This window comes from Dendrobates tinctorius, unplaced genomic scaffold (assembly GCF_039654945.1).
Source record: "Dendrobates tinctorius isolate UK_male_01 unplaced genomic scaffold, ASM3965494v1 ptg000003l, whole genome shotgun sequence".
NCBI classification, from domain to species: Eukaryota; Metazoa; Chordata; class Amphibia; order Anura; family Dendrobatidae; genus Dendrobates; species Dendrobates tinctorius.
The window spans coordinates 36,344,571-36,357,790 of NW_027361671.1; the positions used below are offsets into that span (position 1 = coordinate 36,344,571).

Consider the following 13,220-nt stretch of genomic DNA (forward strand, 5'->3'; position numbering starts at 1 on the left):
AACTCCCAATTGACAAACTGTTGGAGAATAGATTCATGCCGTTCATAGTCAGGACCATTAATCGTGTCCCAGAGTGTGTTCTATCACCTTTTGTAGGCTGATTTCTTACCTCTAAGGCTAATTTCACACTAGCGTTTTTGAGCGCAGCGACAGCCTGCGCACGGCCGCCGCTAAGCCCCACCCCCTGCCGCGCCTCTGCCGGTAGCTCCGCCTACCGGCGCATGACGCTGCATGCGCCCTGCGTCCCCTAGCTTTATCACTGGGGGCGTAGGCCATGCGCAGTATGCGTTTGGCGGCGCATGTGCCTTTTTGACGGTGCGCCGGCGCAACCAAACTGCAGCAGGTTGCGTTTGGCACAGGTTGGCGCACCGTCAAAAGGACGCATGCGCCGCCAAACGCATACTGTGCACGGCCTGCACCCCCAGTGATAAAGATAGGGGACGCATGGCGCATGCAGCGTCATGTGCCGGTAGGCGGAGCTACCGGCGGAGGCGCGGCAGGGGGCGGGGCTTAGCGGTGGCCGTGCGCAGGCCGTCGCTGCGCTCAAAAACGCTAGTGTGAAACTAGCCTAACATCACCGTCTTTCCTTCACTCTGTAGAGCAGAGGAGCCCTTTGTTTTCTTGTATAAATGCATCAATTTCATCAGGGTATTGCTTGTGGAAATGTACACTGGATGAGGGTCTCATCCCAATAATTGCTATAAAGCACCACTTCAGCGTTTTTTTTATTGCAGTGTTGGAGTGGTGTAACTATTCTATGTTCCCTGCTCTTGGTCTGATACTTACGAGCCACCATCTTCATCTGTTATTGGTGCGGTTCTGATTGGTCACCAGCATTTTGTGACCTGCCGGATGGCTCCAGTGTTTCCTGGGAGTGTCAGAAGTCACTATTCAATGAAAATCTAAGGGAGCTATAACGAGGCCAGAACAAGGCTTTCATAGACTTACATTGAGAGCTTGTGACTGTTGCCTCTGACCTCCGGTCAGTCAGAAGATGGCTCGAGGGACTGGAGTGGTGCAGGGAACAGCTGAAGACAGATGCTGGTAAATATAACACAAGCGGCAGGGAATTTAGACTCCAGCGCTTAAATATAAAAACTCTTGGCTTTAACTTTTGGAATAAATTGGGCGCATATTTCAACTCTAGACGTAAGCAACTGTTTATTTCCTTCAGGATTGTTTTACCTACAACCCCGTTTACCTACAAGTAACAACTGTCTGGCACTTTGGATTCAGAATCCCTCTAAATTATTACGTTTTTTAATCAGGGTCGGACTGAGGCACCGGGACACCGGAGAATCCTCTGGTGGTCCCCAGCTCCTGCCTCCTACTTTAGTCCCTGCCCTGCGAAGTGTGCACCGATGGTGGGGGGAGGCAATGATGGTGGTGGGGGAGGCAATGATGGAGGTGATTGAAATGGGCAATGATGGTGGTGGGGGAGGTGATGAAATGGGCAATGATGGTGGAGGGGGGAGGCAATGATGGAGGTGATGGACAATGATGGTGGTGGGGGAGAATGATAGGGGTGGTGGGGAGAAGGCAATTATGGAGGTAGTGATGAGGACAATTATACTTTATGAGGGGGCTACATTATATTCTGTTGGGTGACTGCATTCTCAGGGGACTACATTATATTCTGGGGGCTACATCATACTATATGAGGGGGCTACAGTATACTCTCTGGGGGGCTGCATTATATTCTGTGGTGGGGCTGCATTGTTCTCTTTGTATACTACATTATATTCTGGGGGGCTACATCATACTATATGAGGGGACTACAGTATACTCTATGGGGGGCTGCATTATTCTCTCAGGGGGACTAAATTATATTCTGGGGGGCTACATCATACTATATGAGGGGGGCAGCATTATGCCCTATGAGGGGGCTACAGTATATTCTATGGGGGGGGGCTGCATTATATTGTGGTGGGGCTGCATTATACTATATGAGAGGGGCTGCATTATACCCTATGAGGTTGCTACATTATATTCTATGGTGGGGACTGCGTTATACCTTATGAGTGGGTTGCATTATATTTTGTGGGGTGCTGCATTATATTCTATGAGAGGAGGCTGCATTATATTTTATGAGGGGGGGCTACATTATATTCTATGAGGGGGCTACCCCTCTATGATTCTACCCCAGCTACATAAATAAGACGTGTACTACCTTATATTATACCCTGATATTAGCGTGTTTTACCATACAGTTGATGGTCTTGTATTTATTTCTATGTAGCTACATAGTGGGCCCCAAGAATAATTTTCTTTGGTGGGCCCAAGGTGCTCCAGTCCGACGCTGTTTTTAATCTTCATTAGATTGGAACCATTGTTATATCATAATATTATATTGTTATATGTTGAAATATATCTTCTCAAAGAAATCAGTTTTTTTTTCTCCTCCTGGACTGATCAATCATTGTCCAAATTTTGAATTCAGATTTTCCCATTAGATAGGGAATGAGATAGGTGACAGTTGGTGCTAATAGTTGTATGGAGAACTGAAACGGATGTTTCAGGAGAACTTGCAGCAGAATGCCTCTGTGTCTTTTAGTTTCTCACTCTCCCATAGCCATAAAATTTTAAAAGCACTAACTATTCTCTCCTATCCCATTAATGAGAAGATCTATCCTCACTGAATATACAATTTACCTATGAATTGAGACTGAAAGATTAATCCAGGATGAGAAATTTATCTGTTGAGATATATTACAAAGTTGCTTATTTCTATGGGTACTATTGGTTTATGAAAGATTAACTGCCATTTAAATTTCTAAGAGATAAGCACCTCTTAATAAATTTGGTGCATCTTTCAGTTGGCAAGTGCAACCACATTTAGTTAATAATATTTACTAGACATTTGTGGCATAAATTACTATGAATTTGTCAATCAAGCTGTCACATACTTGCTTCTCAGCACGTGACGTGGGCTTTGCCTGCAAGGGTTAATTTATCGCCTCTCACTCAAACCAACACTCAGCCTCTGTTCTCGGCTATAAAGTGAACAGAAATCACACCCCGACACAGTCCGCACACACTGCTTAACGTGATGCCACCATTCATCAAACGCACGGGGTAATGAGTCCTCAAAATATGCTAATGTCAGACAATCAAAACATCACACATTCTCTGAAAGGCTATGGATCCTCTAGCGAAAGGATCAAAGTATTAATATTTTAAGCTTTAATATAAATATACAGTGCTTACAATAAAATATATAACAAACAAGATAAAAATAAAACAACACAAAAGTATGCAAAACAGTTATAAAATAAAAAGGGAGAAATAACCGAAATACCTATTGTCCTTCTGTTTCCTTGGGGGAAGGAGAAAATGAATTATGGATCACAAGCAGCCCTACATGTGAACAACTTTCTTTTTTGCCACCCAGGTTTTTATAGTCCTGACCTTAGGCTCATATTTCCAGGATGACCCAGATTGGCCCATTTAAAAGTTGCTGATTGTGACTGTACAATGGGCTAAGTTGTGGCATTTCAAATATGCTTTGTATCCCCCACTTCTCTTTACACAGTCAATAGGAAATATTCTGCTATAAACAGTCTGCTAGCTCCTTTGAAGCTAAGGGTCTAGGAGTCACGGTGCTACAATAGTTTCTACAATAAGAGTAGGCAGATGTTATCGCCTTTATGTAGACAGGTGGATGCAGCCTTAACTAGCTGTTTTACTGATATTATAGTTTTCCTTACAATTATTATATATTTCCTTCACACGCATTGCTCCAGATCAAGCTCTGCCCACTTTTCTTAAAGTTGGCGAAGTTCGCTGGAACTGGTGTAAAAATGCTAAAAGTTTCAACAGTTTTACACACGTCAAAGAGCTTTATGCTAGAATTCTGGAGAAAACTGAATCAGAGACAAAAAGATTCCAGTTCTTAATACAGTGGCATGTAAAAGTTTGTGCACCCCTGGTAAAATTACTGTTATTGTGAACAGTTAAGCAAGTGGAAGATGAAATGAGCTCTAAAAGGCTTAAAGTTCCAGATGACACATCAACTCGATCGGCTCAGCTACATAGAGGTGGTGAGCAGATTGCCTCTATGTAGCTGAATTGCTGACTTCCTATTAGCGTTGACCACTGACCCATCGACTGACCCACCGACCATGCTTGCAAGATGACCCAGGAATCTCACAGAACTGCACAAATTCTCCAAGGTAGAATGGATGAAAATCCTTCAAGAATTGAAAGACTTTTGTCTGACTATAAAATGCATTTACAAGTTGTGATACTTTCAAAAGGGGGGGTGCTACTAGGTACTAACAATAGAGGAAACACGGGGAGAACATACAAACTCCTTGCAAATGTTGTCCTTGGTGGGATTCAAACTCAAGACCCCAGCGCTGCAAAGCAACAGTGCTGACCATGAGCCACCGTGCTGCCCAACGTTGGGTACTAACAATGCAGGGTGCACAAACTTTTTTATCTGACCATTTTCTTTTTTGTAATTTGTAAAATGTAAAAGATAAAAATATTTTTTGTCTACAATACAAAAGTCATCTTTAACTTTAGGCCTTTTAGATTTCATTTCGTCTTCACTGTTCACAATAACAGTAATTTTGCCCCAACTTTTGCATGTCACTGTCTGATAGAGACTGTGAAGTCTGCAGACAGAAATGTAATGGAAAGGACTAGTACTGGTAGGCATTATATGTATTTGTGCATTCATGCAGACTGTCATCTCTATCGTCACTCTTTTCATTACTCAGTCATCCTTTCTTGTTCTTCTTTTGTGACTATTTCTTTCTTCGATACAGGACAAATTCTGAGAACTGTTCTGTCTCTAAACTAGCAGCTCGGTGGTTTCCACAATTTCCACATGCAATCTCTAGTTCTGTAGGGAATGAATTTCCTTTATTTAAAATGTCTTACTACTTTGAAATATAGTAAATTCTACTCAAACACTGTATCTGTCATTAGCAATAAATGTTTTTTAGACTTCTTTATGTATAACATTATTTTGGCCTTTTGTATTTTAGATTTTATTTGCCTCATGGGTTAACAGTTGATGGAGATGGCAACTATTGGGTCACTGATGTTGCTCTTCACCAGGTACAGCAGTCTTTCTTACAAACAAAGCTCTCTGTATTTAGCATTTGTACATTGTCTTATATTCTCCATAAGGGGTTGTAGCAATATTTGGAGCATTGTCTACAAGAAGGACATTCGGAACAGGATATTACATATGTTTGTAATCGATACAAGTCCTGTTTAAAGGGCAATGAGACCAGTTAAGTAGCAAAAGGTTACCGTATATTTTTGTTTGCCCAGCATTTGGATCTTCCATATAAAGTACTGTGCAAAGGTTTTAACCAGGTGTGGAAAAATGCTTTAAAAAACAGACATATTAATAGTTTATCTTCTACGAGTTAACAAAATGCAAAGTGAATGAACAAAAGAGAAATCTAAATCAAATGAATATTTGGTGTGATGAAATACAGCATCAATTCTTCTGGGTACACTTGCATACACTGAACCCAAACAGTTCTGATCTCAACATCATCAAGTCTGTCTGGGATTACATGAAGAGTCAGAAGGATTGGCACAAGGCTACATCCACAGAAGATCTGTGGTTAGTTCTCCAAAATGTTTGGAACAACCTCCCTGTCGAGTTCCTATTTTTGAAAGCATTTTTTACACCTGCCAAAAACATTTGTACAATGGTATTTAAGGAGAGAACAATTCAAAAATGAAGGGCCAGTAGGAAATCTTTTGTTACATTGGCTACTTGCTCATAGGAGTTTCCAGTCATGAGTCAAGTAATTTTTTTCATCAATGGACACAATTGCTGTAAATAGACAACTCTGTACAGGCAACCAAGGTTTGGAAAATTCCTTTTATGGGCTCTGTTAATATAAAGCATAAATTACAAAGATTAGGAAATATGTGATAGCCAAATAAGTGTTAGCAAGAAAAAGGAGACACATGGGAGAAATTATGACGTCATGGTCAGGCTACACAGGGCTTGTTTGTAGTCTGTTACCATAGACCAACATATCAGACTCTGGCCTGGGGGCCAAATCTGGATAATTATATTTTGCCCGCGGCGCCGCCACACACATCTCACTATATGGAGGCTTTTGTGGGGCCATTATTCTCTATGGAGTACTGTACTATGTGGAGCTCATCATTCTGTGTGAATTACTATGTGAGGCCCATTATACTGTTTGGAGGATTATGTGGAGCTTATACTGCATGGAGGACTATATGAGCCTATTCTCCTGTATGGAGAACTATATGGGGCCCATTATATTATATATTGTACTATGTGGGGACCATTATACTGTATTAAGGACTATATGGAGCCCATTATACTGTATGGAGGACAATGTGGGGCCCATTATACAGTATGGAGGACTTTGTGGGACCCATTATACTGTATAAAGTATCCCCATTTTAAAATTGAGCAGCAGGTGTGATGTCTGACCACATCTCCATACATTCTTTTTGGGGCTTCCAAAAAAAACAAGCAGAGCGCTCGCAGACACTGAGGGAATGAATGAATGAATGAATCAATGGTCAAGTTACACATGTCGCTCCAGTCTAATGTAGGATAAAAGATCCATATTCTGCCGATCGGCTGGGTTCCAGCAGTCAGAACCCCACCAATCAATAAGTTATCACTTATCCTGGGAAGAGGTGATTACTTATTTGACCGGAGAACACCTGTAAGTGCATCTTGTTCATCTTGTTCCAAGTGTTTAATAACTAATGGAAATAAAGAATCTTCTAATTAATATCAGAGAGAACAAATGACCGCCATACACAACACAAGCCACTATACCAATAATACCACATACAAGGGGAAAATACTGCCACACCATGACTGGGACTACATATTACCATTACATAATGACAGAATAATGCCACATATTGTACAGAAGAGAAATACTGCCACTCTGTGTCCAGACCAGATATTACCAGCTTATAGTAACCAAATAATTCCACATACAAGGGAGAAATACCGCCAGACCGTAACCAGGCCACATAGTGACTGAATAATACCACATACAATGGAGAAATGCCACCACACCATGACTGGACTTCATATTACCACCACGTAGTGACTGAATAATACAACATACTGTACAAGGGAGAAATACCACCACATCATGACCAGACCACATAGTGACTGAATAATACCATATACAAGGGACAAACACCGCCACACCATGAGCAGACCACATAGTGACCAAATAATACCACATACAGCAATAAATACTGAACACCTTGACAGGACCACATATTACCACGTAATGACCGAATATTACAATACTGATCATTAATAAAAATCACAATACGAGCAACACTGTTATTACCACCAGAGACATTATACACAGGAGCTCTGTATATAGTGTCAGTGTACAGTTAATACAGGGACCACCAGTATCGTACACAGGAGCTCTGTATATAGTGTCACTGGTGACATTATACACAGGAGCTCTGTATATAGCTTATAATGTACAGATAATACAGGGATCACCAGTAATAAGATACACAGGAGCTCTGTACATAGTGTATAATGTAGAGTGCTCGCCTGCTGTCAGGCCTGGAGCGTGTTTCGCCTATGCTTTTATGAGGCCCCCTCATGCAGACTTTCTGCACCGGAATACAATTCAACTGAATGTGCATCCTTGGACACACATTCAGTTGAATTCAGCGGGCCCCTTCTACGTCCTGCTCAGGGGCTTGCCGAGGACCTGGGGCCAACAGGAGAATCGAATGGTGTCCCAGTGCTCCAGTCTGACCCTGCTGTCAAATACATGAATTATTCCAAACATTCTCTTTATTTACCAAACAACAGCTAAGACACATTACATTATTTCTTTTCACTAAAGGTTTTCAAGCTTGGCCCACAAGGCACTGTTCTTTTGACCCTGGGAGAAGCTTTCCAACCTGGCAGTGACAAAAGACATTTCTGTCAGCCAACTGATGTCGCCGTGGATCCCATAACTGGAAACTTCTTTGTATCTGATGGTTATTGCAACAGTAGAATTATACAGTATTCACCCCATGGGATGTTTATCATGGAGTGGGGAGGAGGTAAGTTTCCGAAGTGCTGCAGGCTATTACAGTTTTTTTTAAGGAAACCTGTCACCATGAAAATGCAGTCCAATCTGCAGGCATCATGTTATATAGCAGGTGGAGCTGAGTAGATGGATCAAGAGTTTTGTGAAAAAAGAGTCAGTATAACCTGTGTTTTCATCATTTAGTCCTCTGCCCTTTCTGGGATCTTCAGTCCAGTGGGCGGTCCTATGAATGACTTTGTATAAATGTGCATAGAGAGGAAGTTGTCAGTCACTGATCGCACCTCCCACTGGACTGAAAGTGCTAGAAAGAGCCGAGGATTAAATGATGAAAACACAGGTTATACTGAAACTTTACTTACAAAACTGTATATCAATCTGCTCAGCTCCCCCTGCTGTATAAGGCTAGTTTCACACTAGCGTTTATGAGCGCAGCGACGGCCTGCGCACGGCCGCCGCTAAGCCCCGCTCCCTGCCGCGCCTCCGCCGGTAGCTCCGCCTACCGGCGCATGACGCTGCGTGCGCCCTGCGCCCCCTATCTTTATTACTGGGGGCGCAGGCCGTGCGCAGTATGCGTTTGGCAGCGCATGCGTCCTTTTGACGGTGCGCCAACCTGCGCCAAACGCAACCTGCTGCAGTTTGGTTGCGCCGGCGCACCGTCAAAAGGACGCATGCGCCGCCAAACGCATACTGCGCACGGCCTGCGCCCCCAGTGATAAAGATAGGGGACGCAGGGCGCACGCAGCGTCATGCGCCGGTAGGCGGAGCTACCGGCGGAGGCGCGGCAGGGGGCGGGGCTTTGCGGCGGCCGTGCGCAGGCCGTCGCTGCGCTCATAAACGCTAGTGTGAAACTAGCCTTACATGGTGTGTGCAGATTGGTCTGCATTTTCATGGTGACAGGCTCCCATTAAGCTAGTCTCTGACTATTTGTCGAGTGTTTGGAATTTTTTTTTGCTACTTTTGGAGGACTTGATGCAGTGAATCTTTTTTTTTTTTCAGAACCATCTTTTAGAGTCGCTCAACCTGGTGAATTCCGTATTCCACATAGCCTGGCCATGATCCCGGATCAAGGGCAGCTGTGTGTGGCTGACCGAGAGAACGGACGGATTCAGTGTTTCCAAGCAGAAACGGGACACTTTGTCAAAGAGATTAAACACCGAGAATTTGGTTCAGAGGTGTTTGCCATCTCTTATATTTCAGGTAAGAAATTAGTAGTGTAATTAAAAATATTCTAATAAAATATTTACTGATATATATAGAAAATATGAAAAAACAAAAATGTGAATAAATATAAGAGTAGCCATATGCATTGGGTGATTGCTGAACATAAAATTAATCATCCCCAATCTCCCATGACTAAAAAGGCATATCTGTGTAACACATGCATATGAATAAATCAGGCAGCTGTTGAGCTGTAGTAGTGGTCTAGTCCAGGGTTCCCCAACTCCAGTCCTCAAGGCCCACCAGCAGATCATGTTTTCAGGATTTCCTTTGTATTGCACAGGTGATGCAATTATCACCCGAGCAATACTAAAGGCCCTTTTACATTTAGCGATGCACCAGCGATCCAACCAGCGATCCGACCCGGTCAGGATCGCTGGTGCATCGCTAAATGATCGCTAGTGAGCTTTCATACAGAAAGATCTCACAGCGATGCAGCAGCGATGCAGCAGCGACGCAGCGCACGATACTTACCATTCACACACAGCGATCCTGCGTCCTCCCGCCCGCGTCCAGCGTCGCTCGTCGTCACAGCAGGAAGTCTCAGCAGGAAGCGCCCAACGAGAAATGGAGCCGGACATTCTCGCGCGATCAGCGATGAGCAGCGGGGGAGCAGTCGGAGGTAAGTATCACACATAGCGATATCGCTAGCAATATCGCTATAACGTCACAAAACCAGTGACGTTTTAGCGATATTGCTAGCGATATCGCTTAGTGTAAAACCCCCTTAAGGAAATCCTGAAAACATGATCTGTTGGTGGGCCTTGAGGACTGGAGTTGAGGAACCCTGGTCTAGTCAACCCCCTGAGTATATATCTGAGATATGTATTAAAAAGACTTGGCACTCAATATGCGGAAAATCTTAGTTCCTTTTTATTTTGCATCCAGACAAAAATAAAATTAAACATTTTCGGTCCGTCACAGGACCTTCAGAATTTTCCTTTTAGTGGAATCTAGAATACACATAAAGTAAAAAACATAAAATGAGAACAATGTCATAATATGCAAACATCGTGACAATGTATGACACATGAAAATACAATACACTGCGATTCGCCAATGAGAGTCGAAGAGATGAGTCAGGGCTAGAGAGTTTCTCTATCCAAGCGTGCTCAATGTGAACGAGAAATCCAAAGGAGAATCCATCTATGTCGTACTACGGGATGATAAGAATATTGTCATGGTTGCGAAAGAGCATAAAGATGGAAACTGTGAAAAGGATATACTGTAGATATATGCTATTTTCCAGATCGGAGTAGTTCAAGAGTGAATGAAAAACTGCAAGCAATAGATAACTAGATGTTTTGTGAGCTGTTTTTCGACTGAAGGCATCTATTGGGTAAATAATCTGGTATCCGGGGTAAACGCTGTGGGGAATAAAGTATCTTTAAAAAGGTGAAGTTCCAACTGTGTGATATTAAAGAAAAGTGTGGGCAGTTACCTGGACCCAGAGGGGCTGTATGTGCAGAGAGAAGAATAAACAGTGCATCTGGTATAATATGCAAGAAATTTGCAATGGAGAGGTCCGGCAGTAAAGAAGAGGACGTCACAGTTAGAAGATGGGAGGCGCCGGACCGCAACACCCATTGGACCACGACCGGACCGCCCCCGGTGAGTATAATCTAACTCCTTTTTCTTCTCTTTCAGGTTACATCGGGGGCTTATCTACAGCATTACAGAATGCTGTCGATAAGCCCATGATGTCAGTGCCGGCAGCTCATAGTCGAAAAATGGGGTGACAGATTCCCTTTAAGATTTCTAACTCTGCGGAAACAGGGGAGAAATTGTAACTGAAATTCCGGAATTCCCGGGTAGCTTTTTGTCAGAATATTCCAGTGTCTCCTGATGGTGGATTGTATCATATTGGAAAAGGGGTGATAGGTGCTGACAAAGGGAATCCTCTTATTATCATTATGGACCCTGATGGGTGCATTGTCCTGTTTGGCCCTTGTGAGTACCTCTTGTGGACAATCCCTATCTGAAAACTTGTTAGCCATCTCCGCCACTCCTTGATGTTGGTATCTGATACTATCCTGTCCACCCTCTTGAACTGGGATTTAGGAATTTAATTTTTAATGGCCGGTGGGTGGCAACTCCTGTAATGTAGAAGGCTATTCCTATCCGTGGGTTTTGTAAACAAGTCTACGGAGAGAGTCCCGTCCCTGTCCATGCTGATCATTGTATCAAGAAAGTTGATCCATTCCTTGCTATACTGCAATGCAAATTTAAGTTCAGACCAAATGTTGTTGATGTGCCTATCGAATTGTGCAAGTGAATCCAAGGGGCCGTCCCAAATGCCAAATATGTCATCTATATACTCCGCCACGTTATTGAGTGCTTGATGAAGAGGGGGTGAGTGTATACAAAATCCTCCTCAAACGCTGCCATATAGGCAATTACGTACAGTGGCGCGCATTCGAGCCAATTGCGGTGCCTTGCTGCTGAATGTAAAAGGTATCCTCGAACATAAAATAATTATCCTTCAAGACCAATTCCAGAAAGTCAGCACAAAATTGTATGACTCTAGTGTCAACACCAATAATAACGTACATTTTTGGCACTCAACTTGAGAATAAATGAAGGATTTTATTTGCAGTCAAAGGCATTAAACGTTTCGGTCAATACATCTGACCTGTGACAGCTGGTTACGAATACTGGGTGTATCAAGAATGTATAAGGATCTTCTGTTATGTGCTAAAGTTCTGTGACAGCTAAATCAGAATGACCGGTATCACCAAAGTGCTGTCCACGGACTCAATCTGTCCAGTTGTAAATAATGGTGCTGCCTGCCAATCAGTAACTCGGCTTCCACCGCTTGTTCCCGGGCACAGAACTTTAACACATAACAGAAGATCCCTATACATGCTTGATACACCCAGTATTCTTAACCAGCTGTCACAGGACCTTACTAAACAGAATAACTCTCCACAGCAGGGGTATTGTAACCCCATAGGAGTCTATGATTATCTCCATTTAAGTGTTACAGTCATATGTAAAAGTTTGGGCACCCCTATTAATGTTAACCTTTTTTCTTTATAACAATTTTGGTTTTTGCAACAGGTATTTCAGTTTCATATATCTAATAACTGATGGACTCAGTTATATTTCTGGATTCAAATGAGGTTTATTGTACTAACAGAAAATGTGCAATCTGCATTTAAACAAAATTTGACCGGTGCAAAAGTATGGGCACCCTTATCATTTTATTGATTTGAACACTCCTAACTACTTTTTACTGACTTCCTGAAGCACTAAATTGGTTTTGTAACCTCATTGAGCTTTGAACTTCATAGCCAGGTGTATCAAATCATGAGAAAAGGTATTTAAAGTGGCCACTTGCAAGTAGTTCTCCTATTAGATTCTCCTATGAAGAGTGGCATCATGGGCTCCTCAAAACAACTCTCAAATGATCTGAAAACAAAGATTATTCAACATAGCTTTTCAGGGGAAGGATACAAAAAGTTGTCTCAGAGATTTAACCTGTCAGTTTCCACTGTGAGGAACATAGTAAGGAAATGGAAGAACAAGGTACAGTTCTTGTTAAGCCCAGAAGTGGCAGGCCAAGAAAAATATCAGAAAGGCAGAGAAGAAGAATGGTGAGAACAGTCAAGGACAATCCACAGACCACCTCCAAAGACCTGCAGCATCATCTTGCTGCAGATGGTGTCACTGTGCATCGGTCAACAATACAGCGCACTTTGCACAAGGAGAAGCTGTATGGGAGAGTGATGCGAAAGAAGCCGTTTCTGCAAGCACGCCACAAACAGAGTCACCTGAGGTATGCAAAAGCACATTTGGACAAGCCAGTTACATTTTGGAAGAAGGTCCTGTGAACTGATGAAACAAAGATTGAGTTGTTGGGTCATACAAAAAGGCGTTATGCATGCGCTGTATTGTTGACCGATGCACAGTGACACCATCTGCAGCAAGATGATGCTGCAGGTCTTTGGAGGTGGT

The 13,220-nt window shown here is 42.8% G+C and overlaps 1 protein-coding gene across 5 annotated transcripts in view; it reads left to right on the top strand.

Annotated features, from left to right (window-relative positions):
* The window catches only part of PAM (peptidylglycine alpha-amidating monooxygenase), a 250,259-nt gene that overhangs the window by 224,428 nt on the left and 12,611 nt on the right, over positions 1 to 13,220 (top strand). For all 5 annotated transcript variants that reach the window (XM_073545548.1, XM_073545723.1, XM_073545901.1 and 2 more), the window contains 3 exons: positions 4,995 to 5,067; positions 7,854 to 8,058; positions 9,042 to 9,242. In XM_073545548.1, coding sequence (XP_073401649.1) covers positions 4,995 to 5,067; positions 7,854 to 8,058; positions 9,042 to 9,242 — 479 coding nt within the window. The remainder of the gene's footprint in view (positions 1 to 4,994; positions 5,068 to 7,853; positions 8,059 to 9,041; positions 9,243 to 13,220) is intronic.